This window comes from Gasterosteus aculeatus, chromosome 10, assembly GCF_964276395.1.
Source record: "Gasterosteus aculeatus chromosome 10, fGasAcu3.hap1.1, whole genome shotgun sequence".
NCBI classification, from domain to species: domain Eukaryota; kingdom Metazoa; phylum Chordata; class Actinopteri; order Perciformes; family Gasterosteidae; genus Gasterosteus; species Gasterosteus aculeatus.
The window spans coordinates 11,143,033-11,166,845 of record NC_135697.1 but is presented as its reverse complement, the minus strand read 5'-3'; the positions used below and the strand labels follow the sequence as shown (position 1 = coordinate 11,166,845).

The 23,813-nt window shown below is 44.5% G+C and overlaps 3 protein-coding genes across 16 annotated transcripts; 1 reads left to right on the top strand and 2 right to left on the bottom strand.

Moving 5' to 3' along the window:
- The first annotated feature begins 1,526 nt into the window (after window positions 1-1,526).
- On the top strand, window positions 1,527-3,351 carry il6 (interleukin 6 (interferon, beta 2)). Its single transcript, XM_040189119.2, has 5 exons — window positions 1,527-1,760; window positions 1,867-2,060; window positions 2,168-2,266; window positions 2,346-2,489; window positions 2,614-3,351. Exons 1-5 carry the CDS (start codon window positions 1,745-1,747, stop codon window positions 2,818-2,820), a joined length of 660 nt encoding a protein of 219 aa, XP_040045053.2. The 5' UTR covers window positions 1,527-1,744; the 3' UTR covers window positions 2,821-3,351.
- Window positions 3,087-6,218, bottom strand: tomm7 (translocase of outer mitochondrial membrane 7 homolog (yeast)). The gene is made up of 3 exons (XM_040189121.2): window positions 6,052-6,218; window positions 4,326-4,374; window positions 3,087-3,928 (listed from the first exon to the last, which is right to left on the bottom strand). Exons 1-3 carry the CDS (start codon window positions 6,152-6,154, stop codon window positions 3,913-3,915), a joined length of 168 nt encoding a protein of 55 aa, XP_040045055.1. The 5' UTR covers window positions 6,155-6,218; the 3' UTR covers window positions 3,087-3,912.
- Window positions 6,219-6,753: 535 nt separating this feature from the next.
- On the bottom strand, window positions 6,754-23,518 carry hycc1 (hyccin PI4KA lipid kinase complex subunit 1). 14 transcript variants are annotated; one of them, XM_078081731.1, is made up of 15 exons: window positions 23,324-23,491; window positions 20,736-20,862; window positions 20,519-20,611; window positions 19,106-19,234; window positions 17,652-17,733; window positions 17,337-17,438; window positions 17,022-17,201; window positions 16,138-16,218; window positions 15,925-16,040; window positions 14,242-14,337; window positions 13,490-13,606; window positions 13,105-13,192; window positions 11,729-11,891; window positions 10,407-10,750; window positions 6,754-8,857 (listed from the first exon to the last, which is right to left on the bottom strand). In XM_078081731.1, the coding sequence occupies exons 5-14, from the start codon at window positions 17,700-17,702 to the stop codon at window positions 10,452-10,454; spliced, it is 1,293 nt and encodes a 430-aa protein (XP_077937857.1). In that variant the 5' UTR covers window positions 17,703-17,733; window positions 19,106-19,234; window positions 20,519-20,611; window positions 20,736-20,862; window positions 23,324-23,491; the 3' UTR covers window positions 6,754-8,857; window positions 10,407-10,451. The 14 variants fall into 14 exon arrangements, with proteins under 14 accessions (XP_077937857.1, XP_077937855.1, XP_077937856.1 ...); XM_078081729.1 differs by having other exon boundaries at window positions 10,416-10,750; XM_078081730.1 differs by lacking the exon at window positions 19,106-19,234 and having other exon boundaries at window positions 10,416-10,750.
- Between the last annotated feature and the right edge of the window lie 295 nt (window positions 23,519-23,813).

The following is a 23,813-nucleotide window of genomic DNA, read 5'->3' as shown; positions in this document are numbered from 1 at the left end:
TTGATAGGAAAGAAGTCATCGTGTAAAAATGAGCAGGAACAAAAACCAGTTAGCTATTCCTGCCACACGTTACATAAATCATGAAATATGAAGTATTATACGATATGAACATTTCAAAAAGGAATTCTCAGCAATGAAAACACTGCGTTGATTATCACAGCAGGGGGAGTGTTCCAGGAACGGGAGGGAGGAAGTGATAAAACCAATAGTTGCAATAGCGCATGTTGGAAGCCCGTCTTATATATCAAATCTTATCAAAACCACCTCATAGTAATATCTGGCATAAACTGTGTTTAAGTGCCAGACAGCTGACATCTACGATAGTTCTACTTATCTTACTGCGGTCCAGATTCAGGCCGCAACCAAACATTCGAATCCTGCACAAAAGACACCAAGAGGGAATCTACGCACCATTATGAGCTGAATGCTCGATGCTTCAATATCAACGCTAACACAAAAGTGTTTAGTTGATTTATTTGTATATATCTTCATATTTTTTGTTTATTCTTTTGCCGGTATTTAGTCAGCATGTAAGTGTTGGATTATTTACCAAGTAGGTGTTGGTTTTGCTATAGATCTTGTTTTATAGAGGGACTTTAGAGAGGTTATAACATTCAGTCACTGAGACACAGGAAAATACTTCATTTGATCACAGAAAACTGTCTGGCTGTCAAATGATAAGGGCTTACCTCAGTTACGTTAGCTTTTTGCTCCATGGAATTTACTGAAATTCTGAAATGCCTATTCTGATGAAATCTTAACGTCAGTGCCTAATCACCAACTTTTTATTGAGAGAAATATGCGCACAGAAGGGAAACGTCTAAGCCAGAAATATCAGCTAAGATGAAATGAAGGGTAGTTGGATTCAAATGTGTCGTAGATTTGAAGTGAAGAAATGTACAAACTGGTCATATTATCATTTTTCCAAATGGTTTTGTGGCAAGTTTAGTTAAGGGAAAACTGACTTGGGAAGAAATTCCATATTTGATTGTATATATGATAATTGATCATTGTTGTACTCAAATAAATATGATCCTACAGGCTGTGTGATCTGAGTGTAGTTTCCTTTTTTCAAGGAACGCACTAATGCAAAGTCTTTCTTGACTAATAATAAAAAGAACCTGCGTATCACTGTGACGAAAGAACAAGAAAAGCACTGATTGAGACACAACCTCCATTAATTCAACTTGGCTTAATATCATTGTGGACATATTTCATGAGGACAGTATGTGGGCAACTAGTGTGGCTATTTTAGCGGGGAAAGTATGGTATACTCCTAAGAGTTTCCTCGACATGAAGCCAATCTCTCACTGTGGGACTGAAACAAAAAAATCCTCATAAAAACTTTCCTTATAATCACTCTGCATCTATTTCATTTATCCCGATGTGCAAATCAGACCTTTGTGGATTTCCCTCAAAACGATTTGGCTAATAATATCATTGGATTCCCCTCCAGAATTTTTTACGTGTTGGAAACGTGTTTCATTATTGTTTCACTTTCTTTCAAATAATGACTTCCCTGGAAGTAATTCCTGCTCCCGCTGGTCATTTTATGACCACAGACGGATGCCGGAGCGGATGTTTGACGCACCCGTGGATTTCGTAGAGGTGGGGGGCATATCGGGAAACCCCTCCACTCTGCAGAATATAAAAATGACAGCTCACGGCAGACACACATCCACCTCCTCTGGCCCTCAGCGTCATCATCAGTGCAGACTCAACAAGTGGCTCCCAGCGGCTCATCATGCGCTCTCTCCTCAGTAAGCGATTTGCGGTCCGTGGTGCGCACGTTGCCTTCGGGTTCTTCCTCTTTTCATTCATCCCTTCACCCCCTCTTGTCTCCTCCTCCTCTTCCTCTCCGCGCAGACCTGCTTCTCTCTGCGGCAACGCTGGCCGCTCTTCTGCCGCACGCATCCGGGGCTCCGGTAGAAGACACGCCCACCGCGGCCCCGACAGGTGAGAGCTCAGGTGAGGAGGTGGAGGTGCTGCCCTCCGACCTTCTGAGCGCCTCACCGGTCTGGCACGCGGTGCTCGGCGTGACCAAGCTCCACAAGAAGGAGGTAAGTTATTTCTTCTTTTTGAATAGATGAGTGGGCTTTTCTGAAAACGTTTTAAGGAAACTGCTCATCTGACCGTCGTCGCTTGTTCTCTATCTCACCCACCTCAGTTTGAAGAAGAATTTGAAAATGTGGTGAAATATAATTTTCTTGAGAACTACAAAGTCTTCTCAGTCCCAGAAAGATGCCCTCACTCCAACTTCAGCAAGGTACTGTGTCTCCTGCAGCGATGAAAAACAACTGGGTGAAGTTCTAGAGCTCTGACCGAGGTTTTCTTCCTCTCTCCAGGAGGCTTGTCTCCACAGAATGGCCCACGGCCTTCTTGTCTACACAGTTCTCCTGAAGCATGTGGAGAAGGAGTACCCCGGCAGCTTGATCTGCTCACTGGCCAAATACTACAGCGGCCTCCTGATCAACCTCTGCAAAGAAAAGGTGAGTGAAAATGACACAAAATGGAATTACTCAAGTCAATTTCCTCAGCAAACGTACCAAGTTACGTTATAGCTCATATATTAAAAATACATTTGTTCGGCTTTTAATTTTAATTGCCTCGCAGATGAGGAACCCGGACCAGGTGGCGGCACTGACCGACCGCCAGGAGGCCCAGCTGCTGAGGGGCCTCAACCTACCCAGCGCCTTCCAGAGGAAGATGGCCGCCCACAGCGTCCTGCGCCAGCTCCACTACTTCCTGCTCGATGGCAGGCGAGCCATCGCTAAAAGGGAGAGGAGGAACGGAAGCGTGGGCTCTTTTCAGATTCTGTAACCCAAAGTTTAAGATGAGATCATTAGAAAGCGGTTGTTGCTGCTGCCTTTGGTGAGGGGAGAATGTCGAGGGTCCATGTTTCTCAAAAGTGCCCACTATTGTGCCACTTATTTAAACTATTTATACTTGGTAAAAAGTTATTTATTAATCACAGAAAAATCTATGGTGGGCTCTGTGCACTAAAATGCAATTTTGCCCTGTATTTTATTTTTACTTGAGCATTTCTAGGAATGCATTACGTTTTATAAAACCAAAAGCAATAGATATTAAAAGAATCATTTTATTTATTTAGATTTATTTATGTAAGTAGTTCAACACAAGGTTTTGTTGAATTGAATATAGTGTGATGAGCTGTTTTGAATGCACATCACCAATAAGTGCCTGGAAGGAATGTTTTGTACTCATGCAGAAATAAAAAAATATCCATTATGACGTTTCTTCCTTGGAACACTTCGCATGTCATTGCAGAGCTGCAACAGATTTTTTTCCTCAGAAAGAATTATAGATTTCCGTCAATTTCCACCATCCACAGTGCATTTGAAGGAGACTTTGAAATATACGCCATCCAACCGCAAAAACAGAACACCCAAACTTCTAATCTGCAGGGATAATTACACATTCAACAATCAAACATTCTGACTCATCCTACATGACATATAATCATTTTAAAACTATTTTAACCCATGTTTTGGTTCATTTGTTATGCATCACAGGATTCATCTCTTTGTGGATTTATTCTCAGAAATCTTAAATTACAAATAAAAAGGAAAACAAGGAATGAATGTTAAATCCAAACATCGCTGTCACACATTCCCAACCAAACACCAACGCATAATGAAGTCCATTTATGTTCAAAAATGAAGTCATGAATACAGCTTGTTGATCCAAATATCTTCTTTCCATGTAGCAGACACTCTCGATGCATCAGGCCATAAACATCACAGCCAAACACAACATGCACTCATTGCTTCCCCGGATATCGGACAGTATGTGTTATGGCTGAGAGTGAGAAAATAATGTCCCGGATTTCCAATGAGAGGTGGGTCACATGGTCCCGATGAAGGGAGGGCGCCGGCTGTGTGGAGGCGTTCTTCAGCCCCATAGCAAACTGCAGAAAGGAAAAACGAGGTTCAATTAGACTCCCGAAATTCCATCGTTCACACAGACGCATCGTCACTGGAATATTTATCATGGTGAACTTCCGGTGACTAATTGTGCAACGCCTTACATTCACCTTACTAAGCACACTTACAGCTAAAAACATTTAACTCCTCTAAAACAGCAGCGTGAAGTCACAGGACAATAGGTCTTCAATTGTTTGGAGTTTCTGCAATCTTAATACATAGACCACAACACAGAACTGCAGATTTCACTTTCTTGCCAATTGTTGAATCAACACGTACAACTAGTTGACAGTTTACACATCTGTTATCCCAGTAAAGGAAATCCATTCCCCTGGTGCAAAGCTGTGAAAACCTCCTTTAGCATCAGGCATCTCTACGTACCTCAAGACTGTGGGCTCAGGCATTCCTGGATCTGCTCCCCGTTTGAAACCTTTAAAGGAAAACCATAAAGCAGCATTGAAGCATTGTGGTTTACTTTTACAGAAGAAAGTTAGTTTGTCAGTAAGTTACATTTTGTGCGGAATTGGGTGAGGGGGGCACTTGTGATTACACATCTATGAATGAATGAGAGGCACGTCTGACTCACAGCCTCCCACAGGCACAGAAAGGAAGAACACATTTCCCCACACTGATACAACAGATTCTTGAGAAAAATACAAAATTCATCCCTTAATTTTTCTCTGTTCATAGGGAGAAGCATAATTCCCACTGCATAAAGAGGCTTACCAAACCAACGGGGTTCGTTAAAAACTCAAATCAGAAAGGATGAAACCAGGACAGGTAAGCATTTTTTGATTAAGATACTTTCTAACTTTGAAGGGCAACGACCTAATTAACGGTTTCAATGTGATGAGATCACAGCTGGTTTACCAGACGACAAAGAAATGGCATGCTCAACTGATGGAAACTCTGCCTTTAGGAAATGGATGAGCTGAATGCACGTATCGAAAAAGGAGAACCCAGAAAGGGAAGATACACGAGAGGGAAGAAAGCATGTCTGAGGTCACACGTCTGAACTTCCTTAGCTCTACTGCAGAAACCAAAACCAGATGACATGACGCATACATACTAGGGCTGTCAATTGATGAAGTGATGTAAAAAAATTAATCACACATCTTGAAATTCTTTAATCTCGCAGGTGGAACACATTGAACTAGCGACTCTTCCTGTTGTCCTCGTGCTCTTAACTCTCTATCATTTAACGGCTGTGTTTGAAGTGCCAACAATCTCCCGACATTTAGCCAGAACGTTTTTCAAACCACGGTCTTTTAGGGACACAGTGGTGGTCCTCTGCAGACGTTGTGCCGTGCAGGGTAGCGTTAGATGTTGAGATGGAAGTAGCATAGCAGCTAGCTTAACATCTGTATGTCGCACCAGTTTGTTTCACTTCCAGTGCAAAAAGCTCTCTCCATCTTGATGTAACTGACTGCAGCTAGTGGCCGTTTCGTTTCCACGGTCAATTTACGGGAGCGGAAGTAAACAGTTAAAATATTTTGTTGCTAGGCCACATTAATCGCATAGATTAACGCGTTAATGTTGACCGCCTTAATACATACCACAGGCATGTGCGGTTTTAACGATGTTCCTCTGGAGCGACCACGGACTTTATGAACTAACCTCATGAGGTATAATGCATGATGTGTCTCATTTTGAAACTAAGAATCTCAGGGCAATGCTTAATCGGTGCAGATTATCCATATGGATATGATAAAACCTATGAATTTACTACTAAAGGATGTGAGACTTAACACAGAAAGTATACAGAGGGAGAAATACATTTGAAATGATCTTGTCTATGGTAGATGATGATTTACTAAGTTACCATTTAAACGTTAACATGTCAACGACGTTAAGCCCGAAGTGCTCATGTTACAACGTTACACGATACCAATAAAAAACTAATGGTACAAGGGATTAGGAACTTTGCGGTGTTATCGTATTTAATAGTTTTTGTAGGATGCCAAACCAGAGCAACCAGAGCACTCTTTAAAAAAAGGTGATTCATTTCGAGGCGAGGGCTAAGCTAAGGCTAAGCTAACTGGCTAACGTCCGAGGGGCACGTCTTTTCCACCGGCCGTATTCCACCTGCTCGTGTGCGCATACTGACCGAGGTACAACACGGTTGGTATGAAACCCCATCTGATGACAAACTGTCCGCATTGGAACAGCTGCTGCAGCCGCTGTTTGGTTTCTTTGCTCAGTTTAGCCATGTGTTTATCCGGAACGGCGACGATGCGGTGTCCAAGGACAAGAAAGAGCAGGAAGTGACGTCAGGGATGTGGCTGGTATCCGAGGTCCTCCATCTACCGTAGGGCGCCATATCTGGGAGAGACATGGAACTGCGCGCCGGCGACAGGTTGAATTTAATAAATGGTCAGTTTAAACCGAGAGGTTTAGTTACTTGTGAAGTGCAAAATACATGCGGACAACAGCATCTCATTAGTATACACATACGAAAGAAATGTTTCAATATGTTACGTAATACGTATATTTCAATATGTTGCATTTTTCTGCAGGCAGATGTGCGGAAGCCTAACTGCTGTTGTAGGTTTCTTTCGAAAGAATGTGAATATATTTATTTACATTTATGTAAATAAATATATTCACAAAGTACCAAACAATTATTGAGTAGGACATCAAGCTTTAAATATAGAGTAACTGCTTGCCTGTATTAAGTCCGTATTTTTAGTGTTTAACGAAAACGTCTACTTGAAGGCCTGAACAGAAAAAAAGACTTCTGGTATTGTGTTTTGAGTAGTATTCTGAACTTGAAAACTGATGTTGTCCAGCAGAATTATAACAATGCACATTTGTGAAATATAGAAACACTTTATTTCGAGATGTTGTAGCAATGAGTTATCTTCAGACATAGAAAGGCCAATATAAATCAACTTAAGTACAACAGTTTGATGTACAACAAGAGCTTCCAATTAACACATTCTGTAAACTCACATACAGAAACATGATGATTGTTATCGTCCCACCAAGCTATGGGTCTTCGACAGCTGGAGCACACGGAGTACGTTTTGCTTGAGGGTGGGGGTAGCTTGATTTAGGAAACCAAACGTAGCAGATGGGTGGAGTTTAATTCCATTTTTGGTACAAGAGAATCTCACCGCGTCTTGTGACGTGATGATAAAGATGCGAACAAGAATGAGGGACACGGGAAACACATCACCAAAGTACTTCAAACAGCTGGAGTGGTGGATGGATCACAGAAACAAAGAACAGACGCCTCATTGCACCCAAACAATGTCCCACAGGAATAGATTTGGTTATAGTTGTGGTTCACTTTTTTTCATCTTTAAATCAGGGGTATCAGATTCTTTCAATTCTGCAGAAGTAGGTGGCTTCGTGTGGGGACAACAAATCACATGTCTCACAGGAAAATACCACAGTTGAGAGTCTGACCTCTCTTGTTCATCATAAGAAAATACCAACGTTGAAACAACTTTTTTTGCTCTTTCAAGTGCAAAATGCAAAGCTTAAATCAAATCACACCCATCATTCCCCCCAAAAATCATATTCGTCGAAGTTGGAGTTATATTTTTGAAATTGAAATTCAGGAAGGTACTGAAGGAGCGAGAGGAAAGGACAAATATTGCTTTTCCATCACAATGACAACACCGTGCGATTGTAAACAAAAAGGTATTCTGAACATACTAGTTTATTATGGAGTGGTCATTTTTTTCCTGATGGTTTGAGGAAGAATGCAGATTCTCTTTATATACATATAAAAAAAAATTAAAAAAAGCTCAACTGTAACTGTTGACAAAAAACACTGAATAGGGGAGATTTGTATTGCTATGGGAAAAGATCAATGTTTTTTTTTCTAAATTAGTTGAACGTTGCTTCAACTTGGAGAATCATACCTTGTTCATTGTATCAATTAGCAGCCTTTATTCTAAAAAAAAAAAAACAATTGTACATAGTCTCGAGCATGCTTACACACGCTCAACATCTGCCCTGTGAGAAACCTGGCCACGGTCAGGATGGATGTATGGAAAGCCATGCAGGGCAAACAAATGCCAATTAAAATACTTTCCCACACGGTCGCTCGCTCTCTTTTTTTTTTCTTTTTCTAGTAATACGTTTCAAGTGCACCCCTTTACAGACAGGCAGCTCTGCAATTTTTATTTTCTGGCACGACTTCACGGCAGCGGTGCACAACTGGCAGTGGAGCCGGAAGCGTCATTCCGCCTCCATCGGGCCCGGAGGAGCCTCTGCTGGGGGGGGGGGAGCAGTGCGGCTTTACAGCACAATCACATGTTAAAAAGTTAGCGGCGAGAGTTGTGTGTGTCTGTAGGTGTTTTTGTCCTGCTGCAGTTGGCATGGCTTGGAGTTCCGGGTCACAGGTACAGGGTCTGAGAGGAGAGGGTTCGGGGTCGTCGCAAAAAGGGTTCAAAGGTCAGCGCCAAGGCGCACGGTGATGGTCGGAGAGCGCTGCGTGTGGTTCGGCGCCGGGCTCAAGTAGCCCAGTCCATCCTCCTGCAGGCTGCATGAATAGCGGGCAACTTCGGAGGCGGCGTGGTTGCTGGTGGGAGGGGCGTTGTTGCTAACCACCTGCTCGAAGGAACGCGAGAAGACGGCGCTGGCGGTGCGCGTCAGGCTGGTGAGAGCTCCGGCCTTGGGCACCGATTGGCTGGAGGTGAGCGTCAGCCGCTTGACGGACAGCTCTGCGCACTCGCTGGCGGCCCGGCTTATTGTCAGAGGGCCCGCTTCCTTGTCCTTGCTGGTGCGCCCGCCGAGCCGACACTTCTTCATGGCCTTGGCCCCCAGGTTCAACGTGGTGACACTGTTGCTAATTGTGATGGTGGGTGGGGTAATGTCCGGCCCCACCCTGCCGGGCCACACCCCCTCATCCAACTCCGAGATATCCATCAGCTCATCCGGGGAACCCAGATCCACCGCGTCTGAGACAGACAGAGGGAGGAACACAAAACAGAAGCACCAAAATAAGAAAACAGGAGCCTGCAGATGAAAGCACAAGCTCATCAGTCATCCAGCCCATAGGATCCGATATTATTCTACATTATTCATTACTAGGATTAACAAAGTTTAAAAACAATACGAAAGACACAAAAGTATTTTGGATGATGGGCAGAACCCGTCGGGCTGCATGACAGACGAGCGCTCACTGCCCAGCAGGTGGCACATTCACACTGCAGCCGTAAACTTCTTGCCACTTTCAGTATTTCAGCCAAGAACATAGGTTAGTTTGACCAGCAGCGCTGCGAGACAACAGCAAGAGGTTCATTGAGGAGAGTGCGTTTTTTTGTCCGCCGGGCCGGAGGAGGACAGAGTCAAAGAGCGTAAACTGAGGAAAGTCCACAAAGGGAGAGGAAGGCGTACAGAAAAGCCAAAGACGTAACACCTGTGCGACACATTTAAACATCTGTCCCGCTGTGCAAGTGGCCAACCACCCACTTATTCACAAATACACACTTCTAATCTGATACTATCACTGAGACGGAACACCTGTAAACAGCTGGTAATCGGATAGAAAGGCAGGTCCCATTAAACTCTTTCATGGTCAGATTTTTCAGGGTCATTTTCACGTCAACATTTAACACTTCGAGCAGCTTTTGCTTCTAATGACTGAAGACCTGCATGTCTTTCCTCAGCTCCTCGCTACCACTCGGGAGGAAGTCGTCTGTTCCAGGTGCAACCCAGGAGTAATGTGTTGAGGCGTACCGAGGTCTGCTGCGAGAGACAACCAGGCTTACTTATCGTTCCGGTGAAACCCAGGAGTTAAGATGTTGCCCAAACAACACTGTACGCATCTAATCTCCTCATACTGGCGCAGCTAACAGATAACATCTGGGCAAAATATGATTCAAGGTCAACGGGCCTTTTGGTTAACAGTGAGCTGACCTCAAGCTTGAGAATGACATTTATTAAGCGAGGTACAGCCAGCAGAAGAGTTTACAGCGTTGTATTTTGTTTTTTAAACGTGCAGTGTGTAGCATTAAGTTGTGCCGAGTGCTGTAGGACAACTACGTGGATATGAACAGCTCATTCAAAAAGGTTATTATTTTTGTGGTTATACATTAAAGACATATGAATGTTGTATCAATCCTCCTGAATGTTACACATTGCTACTGTAAAACATTTGCCATTACGTTTAACTGCTTTGAACGGGATCCACTTCATTTCATTTCAACATAAAAACATCAATTGCGCATTTCATTATGCATCTTTATTGGGTTATTGATCGGTTATTCAGTTAGAGCTTTACTAATAATAGTCAACTTAAGGAATCTCAGTCGTAGATCTTTGTGAGGAAGCTTTAGCCACAAAGGAGAGAGTAAATGAATGAGTGACGTTGGATCGACAGATGAGAGGAACAGTGCAATTAGGCAAAGAGAAGATGGTGGAGCCCAACGCCACAGGTTAAAAAAAGAAAAGGGGGGGGAAGCCGTCATGCTGCTTTTGAGACCACGCCCCCACACACACGGTTACCTAGGTTACCTCTGGAGTGGGGCAGTGGGAAGGAGGGGCGGGACCTTAGTACTGGCTCCTCCCTGTGGAGGCCAACCCAGAACCCTCATTCTCCACCATTCGCCTCACGGACTTCTGCCTCCTGACCTCCTGACCCCGCGTGCCGGAGTCATGAGCGCGGGGATCCATGCTGACCTCGGAGGCGGCGCCCAGCGGGTCGCAGTCAGGGTGAGCGCGGCCGTCAGTGCGCGGCCGCAAGGACTCTCCGTTGGGCATTCGCTCGCCGGTCACACCTGTCACATTGATCTCCGGAATGGCCACGCCCCCCACTGCTGCAGCACTGTCTACACTCACCTCCTGGGACTCTGATGGGGGGGGCGGGGTGTGCCAAAAGAGAGCATTGGGTGGGGGGGGCAGGATGTAACAACACATACAGATGGACAGAAAGACATGTACAATGCAAACACAAAAGACACACACACACAAAAAAAGCCGGCCGTGTGCACAGACACACACAACCACGGTGACACAAGACAAACAGAGGTAATCAATGTAGTGGCAGAAAAATAAAAAGACAAAATCATAGTGATCAGAACAGAACACATGGTAAAGTACATGCAATTTGGAGGCGAACATGAACACAAAAATGAAATGGACTCAACGGTCACGTCTATATACTAATTAATAGTTAATAGTATTTTTTTTCCCCATCGTCTGCTCGTGACAAAAACATAAAGCAGCAGCTCGGGAGACGGGCACCAAAGTTGGACAAGGGAGGTTGGGCTCAACATGAAACCTGCTCATTACACTAGGCTGAGGGCTGTAATTGGCCTGCCACAGCTGTACTCTGTGGTTTAGAATCAACTACCGGCATTATGAGAGAGAGTGGCTTTTACCCAAAGCCTCATTGTTCCACAACTTAATCTTAATACTATTCATTTTCTCTGCAGCAGAGTTGAAACTACACAAAACTTTAACGCACACGCTGCAGCTGATCTGAATGACTCTGTAAATGAACTTTCTGTTCTCTGGTTTTATCCCATCTGTGAAATTGGACAGAAAGTCAGTGTCTGGAATGAAGAGCTGCTCCAAAAGGAGGGAGAGAGCACTGGAAGGGTCTGATGTACACAGTGACTGGAAGGACATGAGATGGTGCGTTGAGTGAATAATGAAGAGATCTAAACACCGCTCTCTCTCCTTTGGTGTGAGTTTCTTCTTGAGTCAAAAAAAATTCTATTTTTATTACCCCGTAAAAATGTGAATACAAATTGTGAGAGCTCTTCTTTCTCTCTCTCTCTCTCTCTCTCTCTCTCTCTCTAACTCGATTTGTTTCATGGTCTCACCGTGTCTCTTCCAGCGGTGTCCCCTGATAGAGAGGGAGGTGACAGCGTTCCGGGAGATCCTGGAGGAGGTGGGTGTGATCTCCACCTGGATACTCCGCGCACCCTCCTTGTTGTTGCTCTTCAGCGCGGCGCCGTGCAGCGATGACTTGATGGCATTGCCAACCTGAGGGCGAGGAGAAGCACACACGGCAACAAATATTACTCCTTCGGAGAGCATTTGCCCGGATTTTTAAAAACACTGATAAGCAAAAACAACCTTGACATTCATTTCACTAAAATGTCTCAGGACCAGACTGCAAAACAACAAAATGTGTACTGTATGAATGTGTACTCTTCATTACGTACACAATAACATTCAACAGTTCAATGTTGTTATTGTTAAAATGTAAAATATGTGAAAAGATATTAATCTCAAAAGTATATATTTATTCCAACGTTTTACAGAACTAAAATATGTTTTTTTAGAAAAAATGATTAGGCAGAACCACGGAAAAACGATCCAAGTGAAACGGCAGCGAACAAACACACAATACCCGAAAGCAAAACATTCCTTATGTAACAAAGACATGTTTTTCTCCTAAAATCAATAATCCCATTTCACCAGATTTGGGCATAAAGCTAAGAGCTTAGTACAAACAGACTCAGTTACACAGACCAGTGATATAAAAACTAAACAAAAAGGCTTTGTATGTCGCTCTCTATAATAACACTATTTCACAAAACTCTGGGTTAAGACTGGCTGGGTATTCCCAAGTTGCGCTATTGATCACGTAACAGTTCCGTACGTAACCAGAGTTGGAAGGCTTTGTAATCACAAAACAATACAGCATGTTCTTTGTCCGTGAGGCTGCAACACGTTGGTGTTATGAGGGCAGATTGCAGGTGTGTTCCACTCCAATAAATACACACTACAAAGGGTGACATCTTAACATTTCTACACTTTGTCCCAAAAAGCTTGTTTCTTTATGATCAGCATGATCAGCATTGTGATTAATGTGAAATCAAAGGTTGTGTGTTTTGATTGTTGTGGAGAAGCACACCTTAAGTTGTGTAGTAACACTGCATGCTTAGGTTCAATTCTCTACTTCCTGGGTCTGAAGGATTATAGCTTAACGGAGCAGAGTGAAAAGCATGTAAATAATCTAGTGGGATTACATTCTGCTCGCAGTCTCTGACACACAGGCGGGGAGAGAGAGAGCGAGAGACCAACACAATGCAGCCTAGTGTGCATGAATCAAACTATGGGCCAGGATGTGCGGCAAAATCACATGCTCGCTCGCTCGCTCGCTCGCTCTCTAACCCTCTCTCTCTCTGACAAACACACACAGACTGCAGGTGAAAAGGGAGAGATGTGATTGTAGAAGCAAAAAACCCACCAATAAAGCTTCAGGGAACAATTCCAGCTGGGCCCGATAGAGAACGTCATCCAATGCTTTGGATCCCAGTTCAACCTCCCCGTTACACCTGCACACCAAAACAGTCAATGGAAATACACGTTAGGTTCCCTGTGGAGGGATCTCAGTAGGTCTGCAGGTACGCTTGTAAACATGAATGTAAACAATGGGTGGCTTTCCAATGCGTTACGTTTTTTAGCTTGATGATAAAAATACACAAAATACAAAGTGAGCATGCCCAATGATGGTCACAAATAAAAATAACGTTACATTATTGTCATAGGTCGAAAAAGGGCAGACAGAGATCCTCTATAAAATGCAGGCCATTAAAGGAAGAGCTGATCAGTCAGAATGTGTGTACACTCACAGGGCGTAGTGTATCCCCGTGATGAGCTGAACCAGGAACTCTGACGTGACCGTCAGCCGCGTGCTTATGCCTTTGTAGCGCCGGATCTGTTGCCGCGGGTAGCCGCATATACACACCCTGCAGGGCAGCAAAGAGGAAACACAATAGTGGGGTTTGAATCAGTGAAACAGAATCGTCAACCAGAGGGAACCACTTAGCTGCAGCTCCATTAAGGCAATTTACTTCCTGCAGGGAGGTGATAAACAACACAAGGAGCAAATTGGGGAATAAACAACACACACTACATAATGATCTAGAAATGATGTACTGCATTACCTACAACATTTTAAAGTGCTGAATAATTCCTAAGGGCAATATTTTATCATTTTCAAAACAGTCAACCAAACAAGTTGCAACAGCGGAGGATTCAACTAAATCTGAGGTAACACCTGCACACTTGAAGCTGTAGGAGCCGCTGTGTACTGCACAAGAGCGGACACACGTCAAAGCTCATGACTTCTCTTTCGCGCCGTGCTTATTAGAGCAATGCTCAGCTACAGTTGGCAGATTGCCAGAGTCCCTGAGCGGAGATGTGTGCGAACGCTTCGGCTCTTCGCCGAATAGCGATATCTTGGTTCTTACTGGTAAAGTCTATAAGAGGATCTGATAAGCGCATGCATGTATGTTTAGCCTTATTCAAGTAGCCTCCTAGAAAACACCATCGGGAAGGACATGATCATCATTACACAGTGGGAAACTGAAGTGTTCTTTACCTGGAGCTGAGCTGGCAGAGGGACTGGAGGGAGGTGGAGGTCATGTAGCTGAGAGCAGCGTTGTAGCACAGCAGCAGGAAGGTCAGCACGTCAAATCTTAACGGCACAAACATGCCGTTATCATTTTTGACGTCAGCATTACAGCATAACATGGCAAAGTTTTAAACATATCAGGTCGAATTCTGCAGGTAGACATACCGCCATCAAAGAGATTTAAAAGGTTGCAAAGGCGGTACTGAACCTCTGAGAATCTGAGATTTTTTAATACCATGCATTCTGCGTCAAAACCCATGGATGTGTGTTTATTTGTTTGTTTGTTAGCACTTTAGACACGTTAAACGTTACTCGATTCAGTCTGCCTGTCTGTGACGTCATCAGTACGCAGCGGCAGCCGCGCGAAACTCGGAACAACAACAAAACACAGCGTGGAGGAGACGACTGCGAGCGAGACATTTACAAACCAACTTATCGATCCAGCGCGTGGAAACATTTTGGCTTTTGCTAACACGGAGGTGTTCTAAATGAGTCGGTCGCTGTTTGTAGAATATGTAGAAGACAAATTAAAAAAACACGGAAACACAACGAATCTTTCCGGCCATCTACTAAGGCGCCGTGGGATTAAACAACGCCGACAGTCAGGACCTCTAGCAGCGTCACCGCTGCAGCAGCAGCAGGTAACTCCAGCTCTGCAGACACCTCAGGCCTCGCCAGCACCAAACTCAACATCACGTAACAATTGCCAAGTTTATCTGTAAAGACATGCGACCCCACAATGTGGTTGAAAATCCGGGGTTCTGTGAATTGATCCAAACATTGTGTAATTATTGTTAATGTTTACATTGAAAATAAAAGGTTAATACATTTGCCATCAATTTTTGTTTGCTTGTTTATAAAATCCATAATTAATTTAAACCTGATTTTCTTACAAGAAACAACAGGGATCTCAGAAACTTTGCCTGCACTGTCCAGTAAAGTTACTGAATCGATTTCAAGTCACTTAATCGAATTGTTCTAAATTAACCCAGATCGTCCATGAATCGAATCGGCAACCATGAATCGTGATTCGAATCGAATCGTTATTAAAATGAATCGTTACACCCCTATAGGTTACACTAAAATGATCTTTGCTTGATGCTGAAAAACAAAGCCAGTTTTGGCACTTAAAAATTCTTCTACATTTAAAATAATCCGTCCAATTAGCCATGACTGACCCTAGGAACCAGAGTCTGAGGAACCAGAGTCACCGAAACTACCACATTTAATGAGACCGTCAGACTAAACTAATAGTAAATACATATGTTAATTGTGAAACTATCCAGGAAACAATTTAATATCACACTTGTAGAAGGCGGTTTACAGTAAATATCTAATTTGTGTGAATCCACATTTAAGCACAGGTATTGTCCATGATTAATATGGTGGCTGAATCTGTATCACACACATTTTACAGTGGAATTTGAGAAATGGTCACAGGACGTAGAGCATTTGACCTTTTAAGGCTGATGAGGCATACGTGTTTACATATCTTGGCTTGTCGTTTTCCTGCCAATTCCAAGCAGGCAGATTGGATGCCTGCTACGGAGAAAGACATTTTAAAGAAAACAGCGGGGCCTCCACCCAGCTGAACACGTCACCACCCATGCAGCAGACTCTAAAACAAGGATTGCCCATCAGGCCTCTTACCGGTTCTGTGCCGTAAAGGTCTCCCTCTGGAGGTGCGGCCCGCTGTACACCACCCTGCTCAGCCCGTGGTTGGCTAGTGCCCCTTCTGTGAGGGCAATGGAGCCGATGGCTGAGGGCTGGAGGGGAGATGACGTTTTTGTTTTTTTAACTCAACATTTCGGCAAAAGCAAAATATTAAAAAAAGTGCCGATTCCATTTGTATGAGTTTCTCACCTCATGGTACACTGATGGTTTGGAGAGGGAAGGGACGGTAAAAGATAATACTTTACTTTGTCCATCTTTATCAACTATTTCCTGTGAACGATAAAGACAGGAAGACGATGAGAAAATGTTTATGTGGCCGAACTAAAAACGGACGTGCGCCCTAAACCACAAAAGAATGTGTATTTATCTCTTCAACACACTCATCTGTTAAATGTGGGGGTTTGTGTGTGGACCTCAGGGTCTCGGTTACCCAAATTAGTCTGCTATTATGTGTGTGTGTTCACTCATTGGTGTGTGTATTGTGTACGCACTAACCCCGGGATTTTCCAGCCCCCGGTGAGCATGTTAATGTCAAATAGATTAATAGGAGCCAGCCAGTGCTTTGAGTGACAGGTGACCTACTCTGCTATTCAGAGAGGAAGTTAGGGGACATTGCACTTAGCTGATGGAGAGAACATGGACAGCCAAAACAGATGAAAATACAGCTCAAACAGACTTTAATAATGACTAGTGAGGACATCTTTGAGGGATGCTTAAGGGTGTTTGCAAGGAGCCACAATTCCATATTGTGTATCGAAAAGTCACTTGTGTTTCAATTCCTCCGTTTCCTACCGCGCTGTCTAACAAAGCAGAACATGCAGAAAGTACGGAACATAATCGCAGATAACAGAGTGTCCCCGGCTTCTGGAACCGTATGATTACACCCACTGCCTACGAGGACATTCTTCTTCTTCTCTTTAATGTCTTTCCTTACCGCGGACCCATCACACTGCACCGGTTTATTGGTGTGAACACAAACAGCCCTCCTTCTGTAGCAGAGAGCGGCGATGTAAAAATGTGGCCTGGAAAACACACAAGACGGACAGCTTGGTCCGCTCTTCTCCCCTCCCTACCAGGTTGTAAATGCCCAGCAGCAGCGCCTCGATGCAGCCCGACGTGTGAGGGTCTCTGGCTGCGCTGACGGACAGGAGGCTCCACAGGAGCTCTGGCAGGAACTGGAGCGAGAAGCGCTGCAGCTGCGGCTCACCGCTCCGGTAGAACTCAAACAACTGGTGACACACTGGCTCCAGCAACTGTTGAGATGAAAGCCCCCCCAAAAAACGTGGGCACGTGGTGCAAAAATATATTAGTTTTAACGTGGCATTTGAAACACAACAAAATACTCAGCTTAGTCGGGTGGTTAACGTATTAAAAGTGTGTGTCCGTACATCGCTGTAGTTCTCTCGGATGACCTTGTAGAGTGCAGGGACCAGGGCACCTTTGTCTTTTAGTGTGGCAGCATAGGAGGAAACCGCACTGTCAGGGAGGGTCTGAAAAACACACACAGTTTAATACACTAACTGACGGGCCAAGACAAACACACAGAACATAAATCACAGCAGGTCAAGATGAGAAGTGTGTACTGAACATCCTAAACTTATAATTGTATCATTTTAAAGCTGGCTTGCGGTGAACGTCTTTTAGGCCTGTCTTTTTGCACAAATGCACTAATAAACACACACACACCGTCAGTAAAGCAGTACCTTAAATTCTGACAGCCAATCCTCCACCACTCCTTCGTCCATAGCCAACATGTTCCCTCATCTGCAGTGGGGTTACCTCTACCTGAAAGAGAAAAAGATATTATATAAGCACACACTTTGCATTATTATTCAAACACACAAAAAACAGTATTAACGTGTATTCGCACACACACACACACGTCTTGCACAAAGGTTCCTCCATGTTTGCATTCCTCACATTATTTGGTGTCCTGATAACATTATTAAAATCACTGACTGTTCGTGCTGCAGGCGTCAATTTAATACTCCAGGGAAGCACAAGTCTCTCGCCCCCTCTTGCTCTTCGGTTTCCTTCTTCAGACACACACACGAGCAGCGAGTAGCTCAGGCTAATCATTCAGGCTTGCAAACACAATTCGATGACTCGTCAATACAGATCAAAGTGGTGGACTGCCCATATATTTCCCTCTCTAGAGCCGATTGCTCTGCAAAAAATGCGAGGCAGTCCAACTTTGTCAGTTTTCTTGATTAACTGAAATAGTTTTCTCTCGGCAGTTTGGTTTGTCAAGTTTCTACGATAACATTTCAAAAAGGACCAAATATGAATAAAGGACGGAAAATAAACCATGCCGGTCACTATAGGACATGCTTTCTGCTTATGAAGACTCCTTTTGCCTCCCAACAGCCTCGTTGCAAAGGATGGATTATGTTTTGGGTATCATGCCTGCGCTCTGAGCGGACGAGGCAACATTGGCGGTTGAATTCAGAAACGGTCCATGTTTGGTATGTCTGCTAACGGAGTCTGAGGGGAAAAATAAGAGGGAGGAGGAAATCCTTCTATGTGGACACTTGTCATGCAGATGCATGCTTAGATTTGAGCTGAAGGTGGCAGAATTAAACATTAAAAAAAAAACCTGCACTCCCAACAACCTAAAAAGTGATGGGTCTCTCTCTCTCACACACACACACACACACACACAATATCCCCTTAATGAATTTAAACCAGACAAAAAGATTGGAAAGATTATAGGGTTGATTTTCAATCACCAGGATTATCAAAAGAAAAAAACCTCTGACATGCCTCGTGCATGTGTGTCATTAGAAATATATGTTGATTGTTTTTCACATCCTCACTTCAGCTTTTCTCCTCCAACACGGACATTTCTTTCTCTCTCGCCATCTTCACTTCTCTTTAATCGGTCTTTCACACATCCAAATGCTTCATTTTGCATTATTCTGGTCCTTGGTCCCTCCATAGCAGCCAGGTGTCTATTTATGGACCGTACCAATGACAGAAATGACAAGGGGGGGGAGGGGGGTAGGAGCCAGTGACTCATGTAACGGGGGAAGGATTATTTTGCAGAAAGGCCTCCATTTAGAGAAATTAGTCCTTTGTTGTTCCGTTCTTTCACGCTGGGGGAGACTACAAGGACGGCAGTGATATCTAGAGCGAGTATGTTTAAATGGCAGCTCACCGAATCACAAAGTAGAGGCTGCGATTACAGTGCGGGTGAGTCAGTCTTCCTCGATGGAAGGGTTCCTCCTACAGAGTCGCTTCCAACCAGTCAACTCTGTCCACGCTGGCATCTGGGGTTTGTCATCGGCTTCATCCGAATCCAGAAAACAATACTTGAAGACTAAAATCGGAGGGCCGCCCACCCATGAGGTATATTTACCTCCCGGCTCAGCAAGAGGCTGAGAAGCAAGTTCAGCGACACAAAAGGCAAGCGGCAGAGGGGTCGACAGTACAAAAAGACAGTGGCGGGATGCAGTTGTATTAGGAAATGGTGATTTGATTTTAATTATGTAAACATGAATAAATAAACAGTCAAAAATGCTTATTTTAATTTAAGCAATCATTTTTTTTAACTCCAGCTGCTCCATTAAATGTCAGTAAGTTGTAATAAATAAATTTGTTTAGGAAATTTTGAAGATAACACCATCAAATTGTTGAACGATGAAAACAAATTAAAATATAATGTTTTTAAAATAATCAAACAATAATTAAACAACACCCCTCCTCTCCCTCCCCAGAACACTGATCCGTCAGGCTCACGCTACATTTCATTACACACTAATAAACATGAGAATTTACTCTGCAACATATTTACGTCCTACGGTGTTCACAAACACCACCAAATGCTGCGTCTTTTTAAGGTGTCCATTTTCTACAGACAATGCGGAAAGGCTTAAGCAACCGTTGAAGGGAAACTAAGTGGGCGACTAAGTGCTCTGGGACGACACTACAGGGGTAATTATGTCATCATCCCGTTGATGACCCTCTTCCGTCCTGGTCTGGGGGGGGGGGGGGGGGGGGGGGGGGGGGGTGCATTGAGTGGTGGGCCTCCTCCACGCAGCCGCACCGCGGCGATGGACGGGTGAACCCCAGTTAAGCACAAGTTACAATCTGAGGAAGTAGTGAGCAAGTGGGAGGAGACAGGAGACAGAGGGGAATGGATGAATAGGAAGGAAGAGCTGAGCGCATGGAGGGGTGCAGGAGTAAAGCCATGGAGAAAAACCCAAGGGGTTGATAACTCAGAAAAGGAGCGAGGCAGCGGGATCAATAATGGAAGAGTTCATTAGGTTGTAAATTGTTTTCCCCCCCCAGGGAACCCTCACGGACACACACACAGCCCTGAGATTTTTCACCAACGCAAAGCTCTGATACAGCAAACTATTTGCCATGGAGCGAGAATGTGTCATGCGTTGCACAAGTGTGTATGTGAGTGTGTGTGTGTGTGTGCATGCGTTTACTGTCTGGTGTGACAAAACCCTTGAGCCAGCTAAAGTTGACGGCTCGTTCCCTCTGAATTTACACCCACGCGATACATTTTCTAACACACACACACACACACACACACACGGAGCTGGCGGTCTAATGAGCTTACATCCAACTCCTCCTTATAGAGACTTCTTACAGCACAAGCAGGTATCCTTTAGGTTTGGATTCTTAATCCTTATCGAGAGTGTGCTTGACTGTCCTGACAAGAGTTTAAAAAAAAACATTTGAGGCACACACACACACACACAAACTTTGTGGCAATTCATAAAAACCCCACAGCCAATGCAGCAATATGAAAACTCGGTAGTGAAGTTAGAACATACCTTTCTGTGGAGGCTGGTGGAGAACTGAAGCGAGTCCAAGCGAGAATGAATCAAGGGGACACCCAAACACACCACTCCTCGCTGATTACCTCATTTCCTATTTCACATGGCCTACGCTTTGGTAAACCTGCTTTTTTTCCAGGAAGAGAGACGACCAATAAGAAAGAAAGACAGCCGAGAGAGAGAGAGAGAGAGAGAGAGAGAGAGAGACAAAGTGGGTGGTTTTGAGTGACCGAGCTGCCCCAGCTGCTTTTTTTGGCACAAGGTGCAGGCGACAAAGACTACAGGTTAGGCGGCTATAACATCAACGAAACCAACAACTGCCTCAATAGATCAAAGCTACATGAAGACGAAGCGTAAAATAGATCTGACCAGATCAACGAACATAAACTAGCTAATGTACCGTCAGCTCACACATGTCTTGTGCAAACCCACCAAATCCACAAATAAATTGCTTAGCTGCACTCACCGACTTCAGAACCAGGAACTAAAAGCAACGCGGCTCCACCCAAAGTCTACAAACTAGGTCAACAGTCAACTATTTACAACAAGCTGGACCGGTGACTCCAAGATCACTTCAAGATGAACGGGAGAAAAAGCTGTGGGCGAACCTTCCTGAGTCTCCCCGCCTCACAGCTCCACCTGAACCCATGTTCAGATTTCAGAATAGTAGTTCACACGTGGCTCCCCTCCCGTTTGCCACATTTAGCACTTCAGTTTATAAATCACATCTTTTTTTTGCCTTTAATACTATCTGTTGCTATATTCTTTATTTGGACTTCCTTGGCTTGATGTTAACTCCGTCGCACCCCCCTTCCCCCGCCTCCCACTCATGGTCGTCTTCAACAGCAGGTTGCTTAGAGCCTGAAAGGAAGTGGTGGGAGTTTTACCCCAAAACCACATCGGATTTTCTCACCTTCTGCGCGCGCGCATGCACCCACACCCACACCCACACACACACACACACACACAGGGGAGAGAACTGCCGGTAGCTAAGCCAACATGACTCCTGGTTTTCGAGCGCAGAGGGAGACGGATACAGAGATCTGCCAGGGAGGAATCCTCTTATAGCGCCCACGCTCTTTTCTCTGCTTCTAAGCCAGTGGTGCATCTTTGTCCCTCGTCTCGCCCCTTCAACTCCTCGCTCCTCTTCCTGCGGTGAGCCCGAAGGGACCAATGATTAACTTCACAGATCTTAATGCTCACTTGTTTCCCCTCCACTTGTCTCTGCATTTCTTGCTAAAAATGGGATAAGCCTATCATGATCTACTGATTCTCAGCCCTGAAATGTCCCGTAGAAATACCCCTTTTGATTAGATTTTTCGTTGAGCTAAAACATGCTACATCTGCAGGCGTCCATGCCTACAAATATATACTTTTGATGTAAAATGAAACTTTATGTCCCCGATATTGTACTTGACATTGGAAGAGAATGAAATGAAAAAGGATTGCGACAGTTTTCGTTGTACTTCATGACCGACAGGCACGGGCGACTCCGGCTGTGATGCTGGATGGCAACACGAACCCTTTTCTTGCTTTACGACCTGCCGGGCTTCGCTGTCAAAAAACATTAAGAGGCCTCGTAAGCCGGCAGCCACGGAGGCCACACATTAACAAGCCCTGCGCGCATGCACGCACGCACGCACGCACGCACATTCACATCCCAATAACACCACACATTTGCACAGTCACCGTCACAACAAACCTGTCTACAAAAAAAAGGGACGAGCCTCTCCCTAAAGAGGAACACGCGCGTACATGAGCGGCGAGGACAACCTGTGAATCAGGCTTTAAAAACAGTATCTTATTCAAACGGCATCTGGCACGCCACCAGGAGCGCAGCCATTGTGAAGGACACAGATTGTAAGGCAAACATGTTTCTAGTGATGACCCATCAGACAGGAAAGCCCTGAGCCGGCTGGCTGCTACGGAGGGAAGATGCACCACATGACATCTGGGAGAGAAACCTCACGTCCATCATCACCAGGCTGCAGTGGTAGTTTGTGTGGACCTGCTGGACTGGTGTCAACGCAATGACACGGTTATCTAAAAGTACAATGTCAGAATATCTCTCGCTCACTCTCACACACACACACACACACACACACTTAACAGACCACACGCACACAAGGAGCTGTTAATAAATATCAAGTCAGGTACAAAGTCTGTATCCACGACAAATGTTACTTAATCTATCAGAGCAGCAGAACATAGCAACACATTTGGACAGCTTAGCACCTTGTATATGTTATAGCACCTTGTATATGTTATAGCACATTGGAGTCGTAACTGTGGTGCTAGCCCGCTTATTTCCCACAATGACAACTAGTAACGGGCTGCGTTTGAAAACAACGTGACAGACGTGTGTCGGGACACCGGCACATGATCTCTCCCGGCCGGACCTCTCGGTGGATTTGTTCGGCGATATCAGGCAGAGAACGTGAAGTAATCCTCCGCCGTCACCCCCCCACCGTCTCGCCTTTGCTGGATGACTTCGAGCTGTCACCGCGGTTGCTTTTAGATTAGCTAGTTAGCTAGCTCGGCTAAGGCGCGACACAAAGTCAATTGGGGAAGTTGCTGTTACTCACGGGCATGCTATCGGTCAATTCCGTGGTATCGATGTCCTCTTATCGTTCCGGCGAGACGAGTACACTGCTATCACTCCGCTACTCCATGAATCTCCTCAATAATTCATCAGCATCAGCTCCTTCCATCTTCATTACTTTCTCTACTCATACAACCTTAGACGCGGAACCGCAGAGTGACAGGCGTCTGACCCAATGAGAGAGCAGTATATCATCTAACTGCCGCGCCCCCTAGAAGTAGCATCCAATCAAGTTAGACTGTCGGCTGTTTGTTAATAACTTTAACGACTTGGGTAGGTTGTCGCTGTCAGTCACTGCTCTTTGACAGCAGTTATTTACCACAGGCGCTTTTAAAGAGTCACATAAATAATATAAATAAATAGTAAGTAATTTATCGACAGTTGTTTTATGATTGAATTCTACTCATAATTGATCACACTGCAGCAAATTAACTATCATTCAGTAAGTGCCTTTGATCCGTGTACAGTATATA